The sequence below is a fragment of the Enhydra lutris genome, unplaced genomic scaffold (assembly GCF_002288905.1).
Source record: "Enhydra lutris kenyoni isolate GAN:26980312 unplaced genomic scaffold, ASM228890v2 scaffoldscaffold90, whole genome shotgun sequence".
NCBI lineage: Eukaryota > Metazoa > Chordata > Mammalia > Carnivora > Mustelidae > Enhydra > Enhydra lutris.
The window spans coordinates 6,012,110-6,037,018 of record NW_019154174.1 but is presented as its reverse complement, the minus strand read 5'-3'; the positions used below and the strand labels follow the sequence as shown (position 1 = coordinate 6,037,018).

General features: G+C 50.8%; 2 protein-coding genes across 6 annotated transcripts; both read left to right on the top strand.

The window, feature by feature from the left end:
* Positions 1-6,276: 6,276 nt before the first annotated feature.
* Positions 6,277-9,143, top strand: LOC111162247 (zinc finger protein 688). Of its 2 annotated transcripts, XM_022526526.1 has the most exons (3): positions 6,277-6,794; positions 7,100-7,213; positions 8,425-9,143. In XM_022526526.1, the coding sequence occupies exons 1-3, from the start codon at positions 6,599-6,601 to the stop codon at positions 8,943-8,945; spliced, it is 831 nt and encodes a 276-aa protein (XP_022382234.1). In that variant the 5' UTR covers positions 6,277-6,598; the 3' UTR covers positions 8,946-9,143. The 2 variants fall into 2 exon arrangements, with proteins under 2 accessions (XP_022382234.1, XP_022382235.1); XM_022526527.1 differs by lacking the exon at positions 7,100-7,213.
* A 9,756-nt stretch (positions 9,144-18,899) lies between these two features.
* LOC111162246 (zinc finger protein 764) lies at positions 18,900-23,888 on the top strand. Of its 4 annotated transcripts, none has more exons than XM_022526523.1 (4): positions 18,900-19,482; positions 19,635-19,748; positions 20,586-21,053; positions 21,306-23,888. In XM_022526523.1, the coding sequence occupies exons 1-4, from the start codon at positions 19,173-19,175 to the stop codon at positions 21,500-21,502; spliced, it is 1,089 nt and encodes a 362-aa protein (XP_022382231.1). In that variant the 5' UTR covers positions 18,900-19,172; the 3' UTR covers positions 21,503-23,888. The 4 variants fall into 4 exon arrangements, with proteins under 4 accessions (XP_022382231.1, XP_022382233.1, XP_022382229.1 ...); XM_022526525.1 differs by having other exon boundaries at positions 20,583-21,053; XM_022526521.1 differs by having other exon boundaries at positions 20,586-23,888.
* The last annotated feature ends 1,021 nt before the right edge of the window (positions 23,889-24,909 follow it).

Below are 24,909 nucleotides of genomic sequence, written 5' to 3'. Positions count from 1 at the left end.
GTCCTGGGATCGAGCCCCGCATTGGGATCTCTGCTCAGCAGGGAGCCTGCTTCCCTTCCTCTCTCCCTACCTGTGATCTCTGTCAAATAAATAAATAAAATCTTTAAAAAAAAAAAATTCAAATGCACTGGGGCGCCTGGGTGGCTCAGTTGGTTGAGCCTTGAACCCTTGGTTTCAGCCTGGGTCGCAATCTCAGGGTTGTGAGACTGAGCCCCATGTGAGACTCTGCGCTCAGTGTGGAGGCGGCTTGAGATTCTCTCCCTCCCTGTGCCCCTTCCTCTGCTCGCGCTCTCTCTCTCTCTCGAATAAATAAAATCTTAAAAAAAAGAAAAATTCAAATGCAGCTTGTTATAGACTAGTAAAATTTATGAACTGTAATTATCTTTGTCTGTTTTATAACTTCTTATAATTATATCTGATTAAGATTCTGGAACAAACATATACAATTTGGTGGGCAATAAAACAATTTGAAAGCAAGAGCATCTTTGTATTTTTATGTTTGGCAGGAAAAACAACATGACATCAGACACTTAGGATGGGGCAGTTTTAGTCCTAAGTTTGTTTCAATCTCCTTAGTTAACCCCCAGGCTAATTATTTGGTTCCATCTCCTTCAGTTTTCTCCATCCCTGGTATAAAAAGAAGTGATTTATAACATAGTACCTGAGTAAACAAAGGCAATTTTTGGTCCAGGTGAAATCCTTTGTGGTTTCTTTTTAGGTAAAGTTGATTCTCTGTTTAGAAAGAGACTCCTATCTGAAGATCGATTTTTCTTTTTTTTTTTTTTTTTAAGATTTTATTTATTTATTTGACAGAGACAGCGAGAGTGGGAGCACAAGCAGGGGGAGCGGGAGAGGGAGAAGCAGGCCTCCCGCTGAGCAGGGAGCCCGAGGTAGGGCTCATTGGGGGGCTCGATCCCTGGACCCTGGGATCATGACCTGAGCCAAAGGCAGAGGCTTAACCCACTGAGCCACCTAGGCACCCCTGACGATATATTTTTCTTTATTCCACTTCTACACTATTCACCACAATGAGTGCAGTGAGGCCTCATCAGGACTCAAGTTTAAAAAGTTATGAAATAAGCAAGTAATTGTTGAGGTGAAATCATAAGAGGTCATCCCAAAAGCCATAAGTATTCCGGTGAAAAATCACAAGGGTGGGGCAAGAAAATATGAAGATGGAGAAGGCACTAACTTACAGCCATGAAGAACATTTGTGAACACAAAGGAGAGAAGAGTGTGTGCTATGGCAGGTAGGAGAGCCAAGCAAGGAGTTTCAAGGTTCTGAGACCAGACAGTGGACTGCTGTCAACAGAGACCTAGGTTTTGTTCATTAACCCAACGACTAGCTCCATGCTCCTGGCATCCTGCCTAATTGCAGGAATATTCCCAACAGGACAAATCTATCCAGTATCTATAGTCCAATGCCACAAGCTATTAAGATGATCCATCCCCACTTAAAAAAAAAAAGGAACATACTGAATGTAGGAAGCAGAGGCTACATACAATCCTGGACAGTAGGGAAGTCAGACCCGGGATGACAGATGAGGCTCAGGCAAGTCTAGAGAGAAAAGACAGAGGGGTCAAAGAAGGAGGTTTCCCAGGGGAAAAAATGGTAATTTGAGATCTGATGCTATCCCCAGTAATTTAGAACAACTTAAAGAAGCAGAGGGGAGCCCAGGTGGCTTAGTCAGGGAGTCTGCTTTTCTCTTCACCCGTGACCCCGATCATGCTCGTTGTCTTTCTCTCTCTCAAATGAATAGATAAAATATTAAAAACAAAAACAAAATGGGGGCATCTGGGTGGCTCAGTCGGTTCAGCATCTGCCTTCAGCTCAGGTCATGATCTCAGGGTCCTAGGATGGAGCTCTGCATTGGGCTCTCTGCTCAGAGCCGAGTCTGCTTCTCCCTCTCCCTCTGTGATCTCCCCCGATTTCACTCTCTCTCAAATAAATCAATAAAATCTCATAAAAAAACAAAAATTAAAAAAAGCAGAAAGCACAGATAATGCAAGGAGAAAGGGAATACAACTGGAAATTTTTAAAAGGCAAACAATGACCATGGCAATCATTACAATATATAAATTTATCAAAACGTGTCATACGCCTTACATTTACAATGTTCGATGTCAAATACGTTTCAGTAAAAAAGAGCAAATAGTTGGTAAGCAAGGAAACATAATTACAGCACATACAGGAAATTTTTTCAGAGATTTTATTTGTCTATCTATTGATCTATCTATCTATCTACTTATTTTAGATAGAACTTGTGCGTATGAGCAGAGAGGGCAGAGGGGAAGAGGACAAGCCAACTTTGCACTGAGCACAGAGCCCAATGTGGGGCTGTATCTCACAACCCTGAGACCATGACCGGAGCGGAACTCTAAGAGTAGGATGTTCAACTGACTGAGCCACCCAGGCGCCCCAGGAAATCTTAGAGTAATTTATTGCATTATGTTGGGAAAGAGCTGAGGGAGATGGGGCTAGAAACTAAGTAAGTATCATAGCCCGATGCCCACAAATAATTTCTAAAATGGATATATCAAGGAATGCCTCCTGCTTCTCCCTCTGCCTGTCACTCCCACTGCTTGCATGTGCACCCTCTGACAAGTAAATCAAATCTTTTTTAAAAAATAAAAATAAGGGGTGCATGGGTGGCTCAGTTAGTTAAGTGGCCGCCTTTGGGTCAGGTCATGGTCCCGGGGTCCTGGGATGGAGTTCTACATTGGGCTCCTTGCTCAGTGGGGGGCCTGCTTCTCCCTCTGCCTGCTGTTCCCTCTTCTTGTGCCCTCTCTGTGTCAAAGAAATAAATAAAATCTTTAAAAATAGATAAATAAAAATCAAATGAATATATCAAGCGACAACAGTAAAAGCATACTTTTTTAAAGTGTTTTTTAAGAAGAGAGAGCAAGAAAGAGCGTGCGCATGCGTGCAAAGGAGTGGGCGCAAGCGGGGGTGTTGGGCGGTGGGCAGAGGGAGAGAATCTAAAGCATATTTAAAAAAACAAAAACAAAAACCTCCAGAAGAAAGGCTGAGTGTTAAAAGTGTATTGATCCGGTTTGTAAAGATGAAAACATTTTAGAGAGGATGGTGGTTATGTTTGCACAGCAACGTGAATGTCTTTAATACCACTGAGCAGTACATTTAAAAATGGTTAAGATGGCAGTGAAGTAAGTCAGACACCAACAACAGGTGTTACACAGTTCCACTTACATGAGGTAGGTACCCAGAATAGGGAAATTCACAGGCACATAAAGCAGGTTGGAAATTACCAGGAGCTGGGGAAAAGTATGAGCAGCGACCACCTTGTGGAGTCTCAGTTTCCTTCTGCAGTGCTGAAAATGTTTTGGAAATAGTGGTGACAGATGCACGGCACTGTGAATGTAATTAATGCCACTAAACTGGAAACTTAAAAATGATTAAAAAATGATTAAAATCGGGGCGCCTGGGTGGCTCAGTGGGTTAAGCCTCTGTCTTCGGCTCAGGTCATGATCTCAGGGTCCTGGGATCGAGCCCCGCATCGGGCTCTCTGCTTAGCAGGGAGCCTGCTTCCTCCTCTCTCTCTCTCTGCCTGCCTCTCTGCCTACTTGTGATCTCTGTCAAATAAATAAATAAAATCTTCAAAAAAAAAAAGATTAAAATGGCAAATTTTAAGTCTTGTGTAATTTTACGGCAATTTAAAAAAATAACATATATATCCAAACCCACTGAACTGTACAATTTAAATATGTGAGTTATCTAATGAGTGAATTTTATCTCAAAGCGGATAAACAAAATGCCTTACACGAATGTTCACAGCAACATGAAAGGTAAAAACGACTCCAATTTCCATCAACTGACAATGGATAAATAAAATATAGCATACAGGTGTCCCCTTACTTTTTAAAAAAATTATTTATTTATTTCAGAGAGAGAGGGAAAGAGCACAGGGGGCAGGGGCAGAGGCGGAGAGAGAGAAACACAAGCAGACTGAGCACGGGGCTGGACGACACAGGGCTCGATCCCACAACCCGGAGATCAGACCTGAGCCAAACCAAGATTCAGATGCTCTCAACCGACTGCGTCACCCAGGCGTCCCAGGTGTCCCCTCGTTTTTCGAAAGTTCCCATTAGGCTACTTTGCTTTAAGGAAAACCTACATTAGTACCTGCTTCACTAACCAAAATAAACCTGAAGAGGATTTTTGCTTTTAGATACAGCTCACAGGCTGAGCAGCAGGAGTGGCCCTATCAAGGTCCTTCCCAGGGACCTAAACTCAGCCTTTCAGCATCAAGCTACTAAGCTTTGAACTATGTGAGCATCTGTGTTTATTCTACATTTATTTTGTGCATCTATAAGCAAGATGTGTCCTTTTTTTTTTTTTTTTAAGATTTTATTTATTTACTTGACAGAGATCACAAGTAGGCAGAGAGACAGGCAGAGAGGGAGGAGGAAGCAGGCTCCCTGCTGAGCAGAGAGCCTGATGCGGGGCTTGATCCCAGGACCCTGAGATCATGACCTGAGCCGAAGGCAGAGGCTTAACCCATTGAGCCACCCAGGCGCCCCAGCAAGATGTGTTCTAAGGCATCAGTAGAGCCTAAGAGAACTTGGTTATAGGGTCTGGGAATGCTCAAAAAATTTTCCCTATAAATTAATGGTAACTGCCTTCTTGCTTTACATCATTTCAGCTTATGAAAGGTTTCATAGAAATGTTCTACTTTGGGATAGCAGGGGAAACCTGTATCTGTACAATGGAATATTATTCAACCATAATAAAAAAAGTAGTAAGGTAATGCTTACCTTACCTGTAATGCTACATCGATGAACCTTGAAAACATTTTGCTGTCAGGCACCAGACACAAAAGGCCACATATTGCATGATTCCATTTATGGGAAATATCCAGAAAAAGTAAATTCACAGAGACAGAAAGCTTCGCGATTGTCAAGGGAGGGAGGCAGGGGAGAATGGGTGAGTGGCTGTTCCAAGGGTAGGGGCTTTCCTTTAGGGGCGATGAAAGTAGTGATGATGGTTGCATAATGTTAATGTCCTAAATGCCACTGAACTGTAAGATATAAAATGGTTAATTTTTGTTACCTGTATTTCACCACAGTCAAAAATTGTGTAATGACTTAAAAGTGTGCACAACGAAACATGCAGGGGTCATCGCAGGGGTCACCAATGCTCTATATTTTGTTTTGGGGGGGATGGTTAACACGGTTGCATGCGTTCATCAAAATTCAGCCAATTTTGCACTGAAGAACTGTGCATTTTACTGTTTGTATGGTGTAACTCGGATTCATAAAATGAGTTCAACAAAGTGGTCTCTAGGGAACAAAGGTGAAGGGTACAGGGGGCTGCCTTTTTCATTATAAACCTTTGTACTCCTTTTTAAAAACCATGCAGGGGCGCCTGGGTGGTTCAGTGAGTTAAAGCCTCTGCCTTCAGCTCAGGTCATGATCCCAGGGTCCTGGGATCGAGCCCCGCATCAGGCTCTCTGCTCAGCGGGGAGCCTGCTTCCTCCTCTCTCTCTGCCTGCCTCTCTGCCTACTTGTGATCTCTGTCTGTCAAATAAATAAAATCTTTAAAACAAACAAACAAACAAACAAAACCATGCATATTAACTTGCAGAAAATTAATATATAAGATATAATTTCCCCACTCCGATTCTTTTTTTTTTTTTTTTTTTTTTGAGCCACCCAGGCGCCCCTCCCCACTCCGATTCTAACCGCATGAACCAAAGTTCCTCCCCATAAGCTCCAGTCCAGAGACTGAGAGCCGTCCCGCGGGTGCAAGGAGTTGGGCGCGCTCCGCAGCCGTGGTCCCAACGGTAAACGTGTACCTGGTTTCTACCTCAGCTGTCCCCAGGGTTTGGAGAGGGTCTGTGCTTCTCTCGCAGGGGTAGGGGCCCGATTCCAGATCCTGCCGTTGGGAGGGAGAGAGGGAGATCGTCGACTGCACAATGCTGAGTTCCACAGATGAAGAGGGTCTCCAGGGATTCCAGAGCCAGGTGACCAAGGTGCGCTTTCCGACGGCCCGCCCACCCGGGGGCCTGGCGGTGCAGCCTCTTCCTGCTCTGTGGGCCAATCACCGGCCGCCGGGCAGCGCGGGCAAAGAGCGGTACTGGAAGCCACCGCTTGTCCATCTTTCTTGAAGGCAGGAACGTTCCGCCCCCCAGTCCACTTCTCTGTGTTCCGTCTCCGCCTCTCCTAAAACTCCCACCTGCAGCGGCCATTGTAGTTGAGGGCAAGCGGCTGCTGAGGCTAGAGAAGGCAGGCAGGCGCCATGTTTGTTATGATCAAGGAATGGCGCCCTTAAGAGCATCCATTGACAACTGAAGCCAGGATGTCGCCATATTTTCTGAAGACACCTTCCGGGTCCCTTAACCCGGCTAAATCCAAGGTGCCATGAAGTGAATAAACACCGAGGGATTTTGTTTGTCCCCATCACAACCCCCGAATCCCTAGCTACCAGCTACCTCGGTGCCCTCGACTGCGTTCGGACGCCAAGGCTGGGCGGGGCCCCGACCTCCGGAGCCCTTCCTGCGGACGACGAAAGCTGAGGCCGCGCGCAGGGAGGCGGTGGCCTCGGGGACAGGACGGCCACTGCTCGGGGCCGGGAGGCCCCATGGCGCCGCCCCCAGCCCCGCTTCTGGCGCTGAGACCGGGGGAGACCGGGCATGGTTACAAGAAGCCCGGGGCCGTGAACTTCGCGGACGTGGCCGTGTACTTCTCCCCGGAGGAGTGGGGTTGTCTGCGGCCCGCGCAGAGGGCCCTGTACCGGGACGTGATGCGGGAGACCTACGGCCACCTGGGCGCGCTCGGTGAGGCCCCGGGTCAGAGCCCCCCTCCTCCTTCACTGGGGTTCACAGGGGAGATGACATGAGGACCGAGAGGATTGTGAGCCCTAATCCCACACTATCCCACCAACAGCACCAGCCACCTCCACTCCCAGGGCTTCAGGTTAGGGAGTGCTTCCACCCAGCATCCGCTTCCTTCAGGCAGGAGCATTGCAGACCCTGTCCACGTTGAGCCTAAGTTCTGAGGAGGTGTCCTTACCCTGGCAGGGGGATGCCATCTGCCCAGGACAGCCTCTCAAGCCAGCACTGTGATCCCTGTTCTCTCCCAGGATTCCCAGGCCCCAAACCAGCCCTCATCTCTTGGATGGAACAGGAGAGTGAGGCTTGGAGCCCCGCCGCCCAGGATCCTGAGGAGGGGGAAAGCCTGGGAGGAGCTCTGAGAGGTGAGGGATTGTCCCAAGTCTCCCCCCACTTGGCGCTCCAGGGCTTCCTGTCTCACGAAGTTTTCCTTTAGATCCCCACTTCCAGCAGCCCTAAAGGAATTAAAGACCCTCTCACCCCTGCCCCATGTTGGATACTAAAGGAGAAAGAAGGCAGACCTGGTACAAGGTTTCAGAACTTGGGACGCTACTCATTTTAGGACTAGAGTGGGAGAATCAGGACCCCAAGTCCCAGACTCAGGTTTCTAGGGCCCTTTTGGAGAAAACACCACTCATTCTCCCCTTTCAGGAACGATTAAAACCTAGGAATGCAAGGGGCTTCAGGTCTGCCTTTCACATTCCTCAAGCAAGGCAAAGTGGTACAAGAGGTGGTACAAGAGAAAATGCCCAGTAATCAACAACGTGGCTCTTCTCCCCTCACCATCCCTTAGCAGAGTGACCTTGAGCAAAGATGTTTCCTCATCTGTAAAAGTTTTATCCTATAAAAAAATCGAGCAAACACAATAGTAATAGCTATTGTTTTATTGAGCATTTACTAAATGCCTAACATGCTTCTCCTGATTTAATCCTCCCAACAACCCTGTGAAGTGAAGAAACCATTGATTCCCATTTGAAACATGAGAGGCAAGGCCCAGATAAGTCACTCTTAGGAGATATGAAATTTGTTTATCATCCTTCAAAGCCTGTGTGTCAATCGCTGGGGAGGATTTTTCTGCTGCTTCCCTAACTATAAGAACCCTATAACCTGAGAGGATGTAAGCAAATGTGTTTTTAAATGTATCTTGGGGGTGGGGGGCACCTGGGTGGCTCAGTCGTGAAGCATCTGCCTTCAGCTCAAGTCATGATCCCAGCCCCCTGGGATCCACCCCGTATCAGGCTCACAGGGAGCCTCCTTCTCCCTCTCCAGCTCACCCATGCTTGTGTTCCCTCTCTCGCTCGCGCTCTCTCTCTGTCATAAATAAATAAAATCTTAAAAAATAAATGAATGAAATGTATCTTGGGGCGCCTGGGTGGCTCAGTCAGCTGAGCTGCCCTTGGCTCAGGTCATGATCCCGAGGTCCTAGGATCGAGTCCCATATCAGTCTCCCTGCTCAGCAGGGAGCCTGCTTCTCCCTCTCCCTGCTGCTCCCCTCACTTGTGCTCTCTCTCTGTCAAATAAATAAGTAAAATCTTTAAAAAATAAAATAAAATGTATCTTACTTTCCATTTCCCAGGAGACACCCCAAACAAGAAGAAAGCAGCACGGGAGGAAGGGCCGGGAGCCAAGGGACCCAGAAAGACTCCCGGCAAGGAGCCTTCGAAAGAGCTGGTTAAACACAACCCTGACTGGACCGTCAGAAAAGTTTCCAGCAGAGCACAGCCGGCCACCAGTGCTGCCTGGAACCAGAACACAGGCGTACAGTCCTCAGCCCCAGCGCCCAGCGTGGACACTCAGGACAGCCAGCGGCGTCACGTGTGTGCAGACTGTGGCCGCCGCTTCACCTACCCCTCTCTGCTGGTCAGCCACCGGCGGATGCACTCAGGGGAGCGGCCCTTCCCCTGCCCCGAGTGCGGCATGCGCTTTAAGAGGAAGTTCGCTGTGGAGGCGCACCAGTGGATCCACCGCTCCTGCTCTGGGGGGCGGCGGGGCCGGAGGCCCGGCATTCGGGCTGTGCCTCGGGCTCCCGTGAGGGGTGACCGGGACCCACCTGTGCTGTTCCGACACTACCCAGACATCTTTGAGGAGTGCGGGTGAGCCCCTCGCGCAGGCTGGAGTTGAGCTTGAACTTGGACTGCCTGAGCCCTGAGGGGGGCTCCGGTGGCAGGGATTTGGGAACCGAAATTAATCCCTTGGGCTTCCCTCAAGGATCCCTCAAGTTTCAAAACTTGTAAAAAGAAAAGTGCCTGTAAAGATACAAATAGATTAAATTTGACTCGCCCCAGTCTTTCTAAAAAAAAAAAAAAAAAAAAAGAAAGAAAGAAAAAAAAGAATAGAGTGAGATGCTGGACCTTTCTCAAAGTGTTAATCTCACTGAGGTTTTACCGTTGTCTCAGAAACTTACCCCTTGCTGCTGCTCTACATCAGAGGCAAAGGCTGAGGGGACTAAGGCCTGGGGAGGGGGCCCCCGGGACCCAGGGCGTGGTCAAGCCCCGGCTAATTGACAGCAGCAGTGAGCCTGGGAAGTGACGTGGGTAGAAAGAGTACCTAAGCACAGATCTAGTCTCCGCAACTTGTCCCCAGGCACAGCTGGCAAGTCACATGCTGTCCCTGAGCCTCAGCTCCCTCATCTGTAAAATAAAGATTAAAAATAGCTACCTCAACGGGTTACTGTGAAGGCTGAAATTTTAACAAGATAGTATGTAGGACAGTAAATGTGCAATAAACATTTGTTGAAAGAGTGAACTGTCGTTGACATTTTATGCTTCAGAAAATGTAAAAAAGCCTGCTAAGGAGACAGGGCGTGGACATCAAAGCCATATTTTGCAGATGAGTAAACTGAGGCTCTGAGGGACAAAGTGATTTTCTCAGTGTCATGACTATAAAGCAGCAAAGCTGGACACAGCTGACACGGTGCCTAGTTATCTACCACTTTCTATGGCAGTTACATCTCGGCAGAAAACAAAGCAGGGGCTCCGGTGAGGGTGAGGTGGAAACGGGGATCTGGGCAGGGGCCTAGCCCTGCCTTCCCAGGGGAGTCTTAGTAGGAGATGGAGAGTCCCACCAAGGCCAGTGACCTTGCACTTAGAAAGTGCTGTCAACATTCAGGGGCCATAGATTGTGTGGCTGCTGTGGGGGAGACGGCTAGGTGGTAAGGGAGTTCCAGGGTGGGGCAGGCTGGTCCCATTCATTCATTCATTCACTCAGCAAACACCATGTGAAGCCTCTGTGGGGTTCGTGCTGGGCTCCAGTGACACTCGGACTTGGGTCCCATGTTCCATGGTGATCGAGACTAGGTTGGAAGAAGTCCAGAGGGACCACCTAACCCATCCTGGCTGCTGATCCACCAGGAAATGTGGCTTGGAGAGGAGATGGTTGTGCTTCTCATATCATGAGTAGGAAGTCTAGTAGAAACAGAGGGAATAGCGGAGTAGGAATTGTTGTGGGGGTAGATTTTCAAGCACAGGGAGCCTTGTTTCATAGAAAGGATGAAAATGGGCACAGTGTGGAGTCGGTGCTTGCCCTGCCTCTCTGTGCCTTAGTTTCTTCATCTGTGAAACCTGCATAATAACAGCACCTACCTCCTAAGTGTGATGTATGGATTAAACGAGATAATACAGAAGAAGGCCTTGCATATTAGTGTTCAGTAAACACTGGTTACTGTTATTCCAAAATAGTATGGGAGGAAGACAAAGAGGAGACCTGGGAGGTTTCCTGGAGGAGGAGGTTCAAACTGGCCTTGAAGGATGGGAAAGATTTCAACCAGGTTGGTCCTGCCTAGGGAATGGTCAGCAGTTCCACCTGAGTGAAACATAGACAACTAGGTAAAGGGTCTTAGAAGAACACACACAGCAATCTGGGAAGGCCACAGATCCCTGCAGGAGGGCTTGAGGTTTGCCGGGTAGGCACTGAGGAGCCATAGACAGGTCTCTAACAGAAGCAGGGGTATTTGACCAGCTCTGTCGGAAGATGTGACCCACGCAGGAGACTAGACTTGAGATCTGTTGGGCATCTGCTACCAGCTAGAGGTGAGCAGGAGCTGGGACCAGGCTAAAAAGCAAGATTTTTCTTGCAGTTGTGCTTGTTCGCTGACCTGGGGACTGGGGAGAAAGATACCCAGGAGAGGTTTCTGCCACAGAATCTGCATGACTTAGTGACTGGCAATTGGAGCCGTGAACAAGTACATTCCAGGGGGTTCGAGCATGAAGAGCTGGAGCAAGGGAGCCTGAGGGCCTGGCGAGGGGCCATCAGTCAGGAGTGGGACAGTGTGGAGGACAAGGGATGACCAGTACTGGAGAGGGGTGAGGTGAAGAGAAGGTGGGACTGGAGAGAAGAGGCACCCCAGGGAGAGGGGAGTGGAACCTGGCACAGTGTATGAGGCACGGAGCAGCCCAGGTCAGCATACGGCACAGTGAGTGCTTTCTTTTCTTTTCTTTTGTTTATCCATTTAACAAATACATTCTAAGCATCTGCTGTGTACCAGGCACTATTCTGTGTGCCGAGATACAGTGTGGAAAACATAATGAACTGTTGTGGAGCTTACGTTCGAGAAGTGTGGGGTAAAACAAGTGATAAGCCAGCACATGAGTAAGACAGACAGGTGGGGTGCCTGGGTGGATCAGTCCGTTAAATGTCTGCCTTTGGCTCAGGTCATGATCCCAGGCTCCTGGGATCGAGCCCCATGTAGGGCTCCCTGCTCAGTGGGGAGCCTGCTTCTCCCTCTCCCTGCTGCTCCTGGTCTCTCTTTCTCAAATAAATAAATAAAATACAAAAAAGTAAGACAGAAAAGTGATAAGCCAGTACAGGAGACAAGTTATTATAACTGTAAATAATGAGTACTACAAAGGTACTAAAACAGAAGATGTCCTCAAAGCATCTGTTGCAGACAGGTACTTAGGCTGGGTCTTGGTGTGGAACTGAGCTGAGACCCAGATGATGAGAAGGACCCAAGGGGAAACAGGTCAGGTGGCAGGTTGTGGGAGGGGGGCAGTGCAGGGTTTCAGAGGCTGGGAGTTAGGGTAGGGGGGCTGGGGGATGTTCCCAAACAGAGGAAGTAGCAGGTGCCCTGCTCTGAGGTAGGGACGAGTTTGGGTGAGGTGCAGAAAGGACCCTGGTGGCTGCACTGAGGAACTGAGTGGAGGAGAATCACAGATGAGCTCGGAGGGGAAAAGCAGCGGGTCATAGAACTCTAGCTTGCCATTGTGCCAAATCTAGATTTGATTCTAAACATATTGGAAAACCACTGGGTTGTGTTTGTTTTTGCCTTGTAAAATACAGCAAAATTTGCCATTTTAAATATATATATATATATGTATATATATATATACATACATATATGGGTTTTTTTTAAAAAGATTTTATTTATTTGTCAGGCAGAGATCACAAGCAGGCAGAGAGGGAAGGGGGGAAGCAGGCTCACTGCTGAGCAGAAAGCCTGATGCAGGGCTCGATCCAGGACCCTGAGACCATGAACTGAGTGGAAGGCAGAGGCTTTAACCCACTGAGCCACCCAGGCGCCCCTAAATATATATATATATATATTTTTTTTTTTTTTTAAAGATTTTATTTAGTTATCTGACAGACAAAGATCACAGGTAGGCAGAGAGGCAGGCAGAGAGAGAGGGAAAAGCAGGCTCCCCGCCGAGCAGAGAGCCCGATGTGGGGCTTGATCCTAGGACCCCGGGATCATGACCTGAGTCGACGGCAGAGGCTTTAACCCACAGAGCCACCCAGGCGCCCCAATATTTTTTTAAAAGATTTTCTTTATTTGACAGAGAGACAGATAGTGAGAGAGGAAATACAAGCAGAGAGAGTGGGAGAGGGAGAAGCAGCCCTGATGTGGGGCTCGATCCCAGGACCCTGGGATCATGACCCGAGCTGAAGGCAGATGCTCAATGACTTAGCCACCCAGGGGCCCCTCAAATATTTTTAAGTATAGAGTTTAGTGGCATTAAGTACAATACATGTGTGCACCCATCACCACCAGCCCTCTCTAGAACTTTTCCATCTTCCCCAGCTGAAACCTGTACCCGTTAAACACTATGTCCCCACTCCCCCCTCCCGCCACCACCATTCCATTTTCTCTCCCTCTGAGTCTGACTATTCTAGGGACCTCATAGGTAATGTGATTTGCAAACCCACTCTGGCTACTCTGAGAATGGACTGCAGTGGGGCCAGCAGAATGGAGATGGAGAGTCGCAGAAGGTCGGAGGGAAACACTGCGAGTGAAAGGGACAGGACCTGTCTGTGGGCTGGACGTGTGGGCTGAGCGCATCAGATAAGCTAGGAATGATGATAAGATTTTTGGCTGAGTGAGGAGGAGGATGGAGGGGCCGTTCCTGGGGTGACCCGGGGTTGGGAGGTGATGACAGGGAGGACCGCAGCATTTTGGAACAGGAAGGGAGCTTTGGGGAGCTGCTGGGTTCAAAAGTTGAAGCAGGGTTTAGGAAGCTGTGGGTGGAATAGGTTTCTTTGCTGAGGAGACTCTCGGGGGGACATGGGGAAGAATGCTTGGTTCTTTCCACAGACTTTCATGTAAATACTGTTGCACAGAATACACTCTGAGAAAGGCTGAGGCCCAGAGAGGGGAAGGACCTTACTTAAGATCACACAGTAGAAGTCCCCAAATTCTCAGGGGATGCTCTTGCTCTTTTCACTAAGCCAGGCTGTGGTGTTGACGGATGGGAAAGGCAAAAGGCAGGAGGCCCAGAGACCAGCCAGGCAACCCAGGGGTCACAGCAAGGGTCTGAGTGTGAGGAACCCAGTGGGGAGAGCAACAACAGGGTACCTTTTGTGAAGCCTGTCATCACCCTCCCCCCGGGGCAATTTCACATACCTCCTAAACACCTGAATGACATCTTTTTTTTTTTTTTTGCCATGACACGACCCTTAAATACAACCCCTTTACTTACTTTCAATACTTACCATAGCCCATCATTTAAGGTTTTTTTTTCTCTTTTCATTTACATAACAGCATGGAATTGCAGAGGCGACCAGAAGCCGCTCTTCTGACCTCCCAGGTTGCTGTTCCACATACTACTTCACATTTCAACTGCATCTTGGTAACCTGGCTTCAATCCTACCTCGCTCTGTGGTTGTTGACACTGTACCTTGAATTATTCGAAGCATTACAGCGTGGGTTTCTGGGGTTAGACTGTCTGGGTTTGAATCCTGGCTTCCTGACTTACTAGCTGGGTGGCCTGGGGCAAGGTCACCCCTCTGTGCTCGTTTCCTGATCCAGAAGGGCAGTTATCGCTGAGGGATGGTGAGAGTTCAGTGAGTTAACAGGCGTGAGCACTTTGAACAGTCTGGCATATACTAAGTGATCAAGTGAGGTAAACTAACATGATTGATGTCTTAGTCCTAGCACAGAACCAACTGCAGCCTGGCATAGTCCGCCATTGTTAGAGGAGCTTGGATTTGGGAAGTCTGGGGGCACCTTCACAGAGTGTTGAAACAAATGAGCCAGGTGATTCAGTAACTCCTCTACTTTCTACACAATCATCACTTACACGGAGAATTGAGTTCAGTAGGGGTCAGTACATTCAAAGTCTTCAGTTGCTTTCCTGGAACAGGCCTGGAGGAGGCAGCGCGAGATGGTGGAAAAGGCTCAAATTGAGGAGTCTGAAGCGGCTCAGGCACTAACGGGCTGCCCGACCTTGGTAACCACCAGGCTTCAGTTTCCTCTTCTGTCAAATAGCTGAACTCCAAGGCATTCAGAGGCCTTTGGCCCAGTGTCCTCGGTTAAAGAGCTAGCAAACGTATGGAAATAGGCTATATCTGGGGGGATGTTCAAGAAAGTGTTAATAGAAGAAAAGGGTGGGGGGAGACGTCACAGAATATTACGATGTAACTTGTAAATGAAAAAAAGTTGAGAAATGAACTAGCTTGCCAAAATAAATTTTCTTTTAAGACCAGGTCACTGAATGGGCTTTCTGAAGGGGCCTGGGAGAGAGTCACCAGGCCGAGAGCCCCCTGAATCCTGGCCCCTTTTCCCCTCTTTCGGACCCCTAGCCGTTGGCTGCCGTCACAGTCCGGAGCCTCCTCCCCTCTCCCCCGGAGGACCCGAGCACGGACGTCGAAGCGGCCGCGGCCATCTTAACTGTGGGCAAGTGGCGCTCCCAATGCGGCTTGCAGAACAGAAAAGACAGCTCGAGAGCGTAATTAACCAGGTCATCAATACCAGGCCCACAGTGACTCTGCTAAATGCTTCTCCAAAATTGAAAAAGTACTGGAATGCCATCATCTTTTCTGAGGGCGCCTTCATTTTGTCTGTCGTGGAACCACCGAGTTCGCGGAACCGACTTTTTCTAGCTGTCCTAGAGCGGCCACATCCGAGGTTACTTCCGGTCGCCTAGCTCGCTGGAGGCCGGATCCTGGGCGTCCCCTGCCCGGTGCGGGGCAGCTGTTGGGGAGGGGCGTTTGGGTCCCTGGTCTTGCTCCCGGCTCCGTGCTGAGGTGCCCGCGAAGGCCGGCCGGAAGGAGGAGGGGGAGAATACCCAGGGCCGTGAACTTCGTGGAGGTAGCCGAAGATTTCTTTCCCGAGGAATGGGGGTGTCTCCGGCCCGCGCTGAGGCCTACGTGCCTAGACGTGATGCGGGAGATCGATAGCCACCTGGGTGCTCTCGGTGAGGTCCGGCCATCCCGGGTGTCTGAAAAGGGAGAGGGTCGGATGGGATGCGGAGTTCTGAGTGCCGGACTCGGCCTCACTCCTCCTCTCGGATGACTTCGTTTCCCGTGACCCCCGCCAGATCGGCCCAGCTGAAATTTGCAACTGAGCGACTTTGGCAGGCTCTTCCGTGGTTCCTCAGGACTTATGCAAAAAGTTCAGAACCTGTGTACCACAGCGTGAAAACCCATGCGTGGCTTACTAACCTCCAGTTCAAACCCAGTCTCTCCCTACAGCCTAATGATTCCATTGGCTCTAGCTACAAGGAATCTTTGGGGGGTTTTGGACACATATCTGGCTTAAGGAGCATAATCTAACATCTTTCAGTACCCTTTTCAAATGCGGTCTCTAAGAAATTCCTCTTGGAGCCCTTCTGCCCCAAGCAGGAAGTCTCAACTGCAGCTCTTTGTCTGGCTCTCTAACTGCCTGAAGGTCTCTTACCTTTGTCCCCATAGCTCTTAGGCGGCATCTCTCTCCGTTAGTGTAAATTTAGAGGTTAGTATAAACTTAGAGCAGGAACATTATCTTGGTTCACCAGTGCCTCCCAGCACCGAGAATGTCTGGAACAATGCCTGCCACACAAACGATGCCCTATATGTTTTCATTAGATGAATGAATTGTTTCTTGAGTGATTAGGGTTCTTCTTCAGGATTCCCAGACCCCAAACCAGTCCTCATCTCCTAGGCAGAGCAGATGGCCCAACTGTGGAGTGTAGATGCTCAGGATCCCCAGGTGGATGTCTGAGAGAAAGAAAGATGAGAACTAGGGGTTATGCTCCAGGTCCAGCGGGAAGGGAAGATGTTTATTGAACAAGAAATACCATCTAGGGGTGCCTGGGTGGCTCAGCTACTTAAGTGTCTCCCTTTGGTTTGGGTCATGATCTCCAGGTCCTGGGATTGAACCCCGCATTGGGCTCCCTGCTCAGAGGGGGAGTCTGGTTCTCCCTCTCCATCTGCTTCTCCCCTCACCCTCCACTCATGCTCTCTCTCACACATAAACAAATAAAATCTTAAGAAAAAAAGAGAGAGAGGGGCACCTGGGTGGTTCAGTGGGTTAAAACCTCTGCCTTCGGCTCATTCATGATCTCAGGGTCCTGGGATCAAGCCCCACATCTCTCTGATGAGCAGGGAGCCCTCTTCCCTTCCTCTCTCTCTGCTTGCATCTCTGCCTACTTGTGATCTCTGTCTGTCAAATAAATAAATAAAATTTAAAAAAAGAGAGAAAAGAACAAAAGAAAAAGATCATCTATATGTTCCTTACTATGTTCTGCTGGCTTAAATTTATGATACCCATTGGAGACTAGAATCTTGACCTTCTCTTTTTCACTAATTGACTGAGGCATCCAGGATTCCCAAGGTCAGGTCACACTGCACAAATTACCCAATCTCTAGGTCAGCGGCAGTGTATGAATTAAAGTTTAGGTTGGAAGCAGTTCACCTTTCTGTCTAAGTGCCTGTGCTTGTAACAGCTGTTCCTCTGGTTGAGGGTATCTCTTTGGGTTGGTCCTGAAGTGGGAATGTCCCTGACTTGCTGTGACCCCCTCAATTGGTCAACACAATCTAGGTGGGTGCTTCCAGGGGCTAAGCACTCATCTGCACTTGTGAAAGTTGATTCTGTCACCTGAACATTTAGTAGAGTTTGACTGAACTGGACAAAAATTAAAATTTGAATCTGCTGTGTTTCAAAGGGCCACTCAGAAAAAATGATGTATTTGGAAGAAACCAGCAGAAGGAGTCTACTGGGGAGTTGTCATGAGCCTCCGGGGACACTAGCTTGGTGTCTGAGCCTGGGGTCAAAGCATCCCAGGTAGACAGGCCTTTCCCAAGCTCCAACTCTAGACCCAGCCTCAGTGACTTGTACTCACACAGCACCTGCTGAGAGAAGGCACACTTTGCCATGACCTTTCACCTGACTCAGTGCATTCTGAAGACAAGCCTTTGTCCGTGCCTAGTCCTGTTTCTGCCAGGACTAGGCACCTGTTTCTGCCACAGCTAGTACCTCTCATGCTACCTGCTGACTCACACAGGCAAGCTATCTTATTCCTGTCCACAGTGTGGAAGGTGCTTCAGGCAGAGGACCACCAGTAGACCCCAGTGCCAGCCTGGTGCCGTGGACCTCAAGGGCTGACACACGGGTGTGAACTCTGCCCTGGGCTCTTCCTCAGGAGCGTCCGGACCCATCTGTGAGTTTCCAGCACCACCCAGACCTCTTCCAGGCCTGTGTGTGAGAAGCATCACTGTGAAGGGTGGGCAATGACATGATAAAATGCCATTACTCTTACTGAAATTTTGTGTTTTTGTTTTGTTTTTTCTCCTTGTGTCCTTCAGGGACCTGAGGCTAGGGGTAACTAGGGCTCAGTCAGATCCCTGGGCAAATCTGCATCCTTACCTTTTCCCAGGCTTTTTGTCTTTTCCTTTTCCCCCTTCTGCTTTGATCACCTCTACTTGCCCAGCTCCTCTAGTGTGGGGAGAAGCATCCACCAGATACAACGCATTAGGCAGAAGCCTCAGGAAGACCTCTGGAAGAAGGCAAGCAGAGAGAAGCTCCAGACTAGACCCCAGACGTGGTGAGGGGAGGTGCATTTCCAAGAGGTATGTGAAATGCAGTGATTTAGGCAGCCAAAGGAAAATTATCAAGTCTTCTTAAGGTAGAGTATTTATGGGGCGCCTGGGTGGCTCAATGGGTTAAGTCTCTGCCTTCCGCTCAGGTCATGATCTCAGAGTCCTGGGATGGAGCCCAATGGGCTCCCTGCTCAGCAGGGAGTCTGCTCCCCCCCTCCTCTCTGCCTGCTTCTCTGCCTACTTGTGATCTCTGTCAAATAAAGAAAAAAAATTTTAAGAAAAAAAGTAGAGTATTTATGAAGGCATGTGGGGACCCAGAGAACGCCATCCATAAATGTGTGGAGTGAGAGAGGGAGGCTGGAGGTAGAAAGGATAGGGAGCGTTGATGCCATTTGTTCATAAGGTCCCAAGGAGGAGCCCGCAGGGAGAAGAGAGAGATGATGAGTTCAGCTGGAGCCCGGCCTAGTGCGAGGTGCTAGTGGGAATTCGTGCGGGGTGGGGGTGGGGGGAGGTGGCTCTGTGATCAGAGCTTAGGAGCGAGGCTTGAGCTAGAAGTAAACAAATGTTTGAGAGGCCTCCTGCAGGGCATGTAGGGAGAAAGTAAGCCTGCAGAAGGTGGGTCTTTCTTTTTACAGACCTTACCCAACCCCCTCCCAGCCGCCCCCACGATCTCCTGAACTATAAGCTCCCAGAATTTCAGGCTCGAAGAAGCTTCCAGTAGAGAAATTGGGAAAAGTGCGCTGTCGCCCAAGGACAGGCCCAAAGCCGGAAACCCACTTAGGAACCTCCCGGCGACAAGTCTCGTGAAACTCACAGGGGCAGAGCGGGCGGAGTCCGCCCGCACCTCCCGCCGCGCTCGTCCCGCCTCCAAACCCCGGCGGGGCTGAGGCTGCACCTCCCAGTGCGGCGGTTGGTGCGGGCCCCTCGCAGGGCAAGGGTGGCCCAAAGCCACCCCCTCCCGCACTGGTAGCCGTCGCGGCCATTTTGGCTGAGGGCTCGAGGACAAAGACACTTGGAGACCCCGGGGGAGGCGTCATCGGGACACGGTTGCGTAGGAGCAACGTTCGCGCGGCGCGTTGCCGCCATTTCTGTCCGATGCTCTGTGTCCCTTCCGCCAGCGGCTCTCAGTGTTTGGCCGTGGGCCCTCGAGGGGCCGGCTGCTGCGGCTTCGGCCCGGCTGGCTCCGCGGACCCCGGCCTGGCCCTTGCCATGTCGCCGCTGCGGACCCCGCTCCCCGCGCGGGAACCGGTCGGCGCCGCGCGCGAGCGGAGAAGGCCGGGCGCCGTGAGCTTCGCGGACGTGGCGGTGTACTTCTCCCCGGAGGAGTGGGGCTGTCTGCGGCCCGCGCAGAGGGCCCTGTACCGGGACGTGATGCGGGAGATCTACTGCCACCTGGGCGCGCTCGGTGAGGCCCCGCCTGCTCGCCCGGGCCACATCCCCGCCCACTCCGCCCACCCTCCCGGGCGGGCGCCTACAGTGGGAGGCCCGAGAGCCCGGGATCCGGGAGCGCGGGGGTTGTCCTCCCGGCAGCGTGGGGTTTGCGTTCTCCTCCTCCAGGGTTCCGAGGCACCAAGCCAGCTCTCATCTCCTGGGTGGAGGAAGAGGCCGACCTGTGGGGCCCGGCTGCCCGGGATCCGGAGGTGGGAGAGTGTCTGCCAGAAGCAGACGCAGGTGAAGTATTGGGGACTGCGTCTCCTGGGACCGCTTCTGGGCCAGAGCCATCCAGCTGCCCTAGGCCAACACCCTCCCTGCTCCTCATTTTCTTCCCTGGATTGCTTTCCCCGCTGAGGTTTCCATGGCGGCCCCTGCCTCGCTGCAGGGTTCAGTCCAGAAAGTGTCTGGGAGTGTGGCCCCGGCCTCTGCTAGCGCGCAGGACCCCAGCTACCTGCCTCTCCAGCGAATCTGTGCCCCTCTGTTCTTGTTGGTCCGGAAGCTCTGTGGGGTGTTCCATTGTCCTGCAGCTTCCCTACACTTCAGCTTCTCTGCCACCTCTTGTGTTTTAGTATCCTTTCTTTCTGTTGTATTTTTGTGGGCGTCTCCTTTCTCTTGGGTTCCACTGTTTACTTCCTCCCGTTTGTCCTTGCACTGTACCCCCTCCCTGTGAACTTGTCAACGCCGGCCACCTTCCTGCCTCTCCTCCACTGTTCCTGCTGCCTGGAGTGTCCTGAGACCTCCACTCATCCTCCGTGGTCCAGCGAAAATGTCCCCTCTGCTCCCGTTTCCCCAGCTCTGAGGCAGAATGTATGGTGCCTGCCCCTCCCTCCCTCCCTTCTTTCTTTCTTTCCTTCCTTCCTTTCTTCCTTCCTTCGTCTCCGGGTCTTTTGTGTCCTCTGCAGCCCAGGAAAAGGTGTCACTCCGAGCTTCCCTGCCTGTCCCCAGCTGAGTCCCAGAGGCTGTGGTGGGTCCAGAAGGTGGCTGTGTCTAGAAGGCTTTTCTGTCACCATTTGAGGTTTGGCCTTAAGGACCAGGATAAGCCAGGGTCTGAGCTCTCCCCTTACCTCCCAGCAGATTCCAGAAACAAGGAAGAGAAAAGACAAGGAGAAGGGACTGAGGCCCTGGAGAAGAGCCTTTCTGTGGAAGCTGGGCCTCCTGGACTGAAGGCTCTAATGCAAAGTTCTTCTGCTGGGCTCCCTTATAGCTTGGAGCAGCCGTCCAAGGCACCTCGCCGGAGTCGCCCCCAACTCTGTGCTCACCCCCCTGTCCCAAGAGCCGACCAGCGTCATGGCTGCTACATGTGTGGGAAGAGTTTTGCCTGGCGCTCTACGCTGGTGGAGCACCAGTACACGCACACGGGTGAGAAGCCCTTCCGCTGCCCGGACTGTGGCAAGGGCTTCAGCCAGGCCTCCTCTCTGAGCAAGCACCGGGCCATCCACCGCGGGGAGCGGCCCCACCGCTGCCCGGACTGTGGCCGGGCCTTCACCCAGCGCTCTGCCCTCACCACTCACCTAAGGGTCCACACGGGCGAGAAGCCCTACTGCTGTGCCGACTGCGGCCGCTGCTTTAGCCAGAGCTCTGCCCTCTACCAGCACCAGCGGGTCCACAGTGGCGAGACTCCCTTCCCCTGCCCGGACTGTGGCCGCGCCTTTGCGCATGCGTCAGACCTTCGGCGCCACATTCGCACGCACACAGGCGAGAAGCCCTATCCGTGCCCAGACTGTGGGCGCTGTTTCCGGCAGAGCTCCGAAATGGCAGCCCATCGGCGTACCCACAGCGGTGAACGCCCCTACCCCTGTCCTCAGTGCGGCAGGTGCTTCGGCCAGAAGTCAGCCATGGCCAAGCACCAGTGGGTCCACAGGCCTGGCGCCGGGGGGCACAGGGGCCGTGGTGCCAGTGTGTTGCCTGTGCCTCTGGCCTCCAGCCAAGAGGACCTGGGCCCACCTGTGGGCTTCCAGCACTACCCAGAAATATTCCAGGAGTGTGGGTGATGGTCTCAAAGATGTCCAGGCAAAGGGTGACGATCTAGACATTGCCTGAGGCCCAGGTTGGGCTCAGGGGCCTGAAACTTCTGAGGCAGCTCTAAGGAGGTCCCAGAATTCCAGGCAAAAGGTGGACCTGGGGAATGAGGACCCTTTTCTCTTAGGCCTTCACAAGCTTGATCAGCTGCCACCTTGCTCCCTGTGGCCCCAGACCCCAGACACCCCTCTGTTCCGTGAGGGCTGAGCTAAGCACATGCACAAGACCTCCGCTGTGCGGGAGAAAAAGCTGGTTTCCCACTTAGACACGTGAAGAGGATTGAGGCAGAAGGGAAATTTGCTGTATCCATTGTCTTACTGCCGGAGTTAAAAACTGATGGCCATGAATCTGGCTTGTAGCAACCTTTCACAAATTCTTTTTGGTCCAACCAACATTTAAAAATGTTACAGATCATGGTTAAGACTTAAAAGGATATTTCACACAAAAATTCAGGTTTCTGGCCTCTTTGGAAAAAGCCAAGGATTTGACAACCGGACCCGAGCTCCCACAAAAGCACAGTTGGCAGGAGGTACAGGGCAGCTGCTTGGCCTTGCCCACTAGCCCTTCCCAGCTTGCAGCCGGTGTCAGCTGGCCCTTGTCCCCGCTTGTCCTTGTCCCTGGTACAGCAGGCCCTCTCTGCTGGCCATTTTCCCCTTGTTTTCCTGACCCGTTGGGCTCCTGTAGCCATTTGAGTTTGCAAACTGGTGGACAGCATTCATGTTGCCCTGACCCAGGGATTCTGGGCAATGGCGCCTGTGTGAAAGCGCGGTTGGAAAGAAGGAAAAGCAGGCTTTATTTCAGACGTTTGCTTGTATCACGTTCTCTGGTTTACAAAGTCTTGTCCATCAATTCATTTTGCCCTTGTAACTGCCCAAGGAGGGAACCGTGTAGCTGGGAAAGAACAGCCCAGTCAGGAAGAGGCTCTCAGGGCTCTCTTTGCGCCAAAACGAGAGGTGTCTCTGCCCCACCACGGGAGGACTCTGGACTGATGGGCAGTTCCTAGTTTTGAAGACGAAGGCTCTCAGTATGCCTTCCAGTCCTCCTTGGGCCTCCCTGGGACAGCCCTACCGCTCAGGCCTTAGCCACCCTCCACCCAGCCAGAAGGGACTCATCACATTTTGGAACTGGAAGAGATCTTAGCTTTTCCATCCTTTTGCATCTGAGGACTCTGAGACTGGGGAAGGCAAACAACTCGTTCAAGGTCACATGCAGAGTGAAACTCCAGGGGTCTTGGTTTACTGCTGTCTTTGCCACACTACTCCTGAATTCCTTGCCCGTGTCTCAGCCAGGGTTCTGGAGGCATCTGCTCCCTCCCTATGATGGCTCCCAAGCAATGAACCTGGACTGGGGACAGAGCAACCCAATGCCAGTGAAGCCCAGTTCCAAGATGACAGAACAGCCACATAGTAAAGCAAGGCAGGGAGCAACCAGCCTGAGATGAGAGTTCCAGGGCAAATAGAAGCAGAGCTTCCCTCTTCTCTTTTTACGTATCTCATTGTGAACAAAGAGGGACAAGGCCAGGAACACTTGGGGTTAGTAGCCAAGGGAACGGCTCATCTGTATTCCCAAGCCAGGTCCCTTGTGACTCCATTATTCATCAGCCACCCAGTTCCGCTGTGGTCAGAGTCCAGCCTTGACCCACTGACGAAGCAGCAAGCCACAGGCACACTTGTTCCTGCCTCCCTTACCCCCTCAAGGAGGGGCTTATGTCTTCTGCTGGTCTGTGCGCACCTGCCTTCCTCCAGCTGTACCCCATATCCTGTCTGGCTTACCTTAGGAAGAAACCAGATTTGTCAACCCAGAGAAGCTTCTAAAGGAAGAGGTAGAAAATTTGGGGGAAAAGACACTGTTCAGGTCAAATAACCAACTGAGTTGACATCAATTTAATCTTCAAATCTGACCCCACCAGGACCTGGCTTACCCTAACATTTACTGGGAGGGTTGGCTCAGGTGCCATCTCGTCACAAGGGAGACATGCAGTGAAAAGAAGTACCTTGGCAACAGGAACTACCTTTGTGCCAGCTTTTAACTCCCTAAAGAGAAGCCAGGGTGCAACCCTTCCCTTGCCTCACCCTCAGCACTGCCCGGGGAAAGCCCAGCCTGCAACACCAGTTGTCAAATTCAAAGCCATATCTGGATCCTGCCCTCAGCTTGCCAATTAAAGTTACCATAATTACTACTTTTCTCCAAGTGCTTTGAAGTTTTCAAGGCTCGTTTAGGGCCCCCAAACCAGACCGAGCTCCTCTGCTTCCTGTCCTTGTGACCCATCTTTCTGCCATTTAATTGATTTTTGAGTGTCAAAATCATGAAATCCTTCGTGAAATTCACTTAATCATGAAATTAAGTGAAATGCTTAAGCCTCAGCCTCACTCCATTCTCAGCTCCTCATTTCTTGGCATGGATACTCCCACCAGAGATGGGGCTCCCTCTTCTCTCTGCTACCATAGGTCTTTAAAGGCTAAGACCCCAAAGCACTTTAAGCCGGAAGAGGGTTTTCCTACTGTTCCCTTGGTGCATCAAGAGAAATGCTTGTCTGAACCATAATAAATGAGCCCCATCCACATGGCCAGATTGAAAGGTCAAAGTCATGACCACATGACCCATTCCTAACTAGTCTAAGCCATGTAAAATAAGGGCAAGTGTTGATTTGCGCTTTTAAAGACCCCTAAACATTTTTTTAAAGGATTTTATTTGGGAGAAAGCACAAGGGGGAGAGTTGGGGTGGCAGGGGAGTAGAGAGAACCAGGCTCCCCACTGGGCAGGAAGTTTGATGCGGGATGTGGGGCTCCATCCCAGGACCCTGAGATCATGACCCGAGCCAAAGGCAGATGCTTAACCGACTGAGCCATCCAAGCGCCCCAAGACTCCTAAACATTTTTAAATATTTATGTGTGTCTCTCCAAGAACAGAATGTATAAAGATGTTCATGACCCAAATAGGCCAGTATTTTTCTTTTTTTAAAGATTTTATAAGAGAGAAATGGAGCACAAGCAGTGTGGGAAGGGGCAGAGGGAGAGGGAGAAGCAGACTCCCTACTGAGTGGGGAGCCCAATGTGGGGCTTGATCCCGGGACCCCAGGATCATGACCTGAGCTGAAAGCAGGTGCTTAACTGACTGAGCCACCCGGGTGCCCTTAGGCAAGTGTTTTTCAAAGTAAGGCCTTTCTGCCACAGAATCCCACTCAGTAACTTTAAAACATAGCCAGCTCCCTGGGGTCTATCTCTGGACTATTAAATCAGAATCTCCAGGGATGGACTCTTATACCTGGTAATGATGCTCTGAACAAAATATTACACTCCAGCTGCTTTTAGTTTTGCAAATGCTTGAGGTTGGAAGATGAGCTAGCCATATATAAAGACTCCCATTTTCTTTGTTCTTC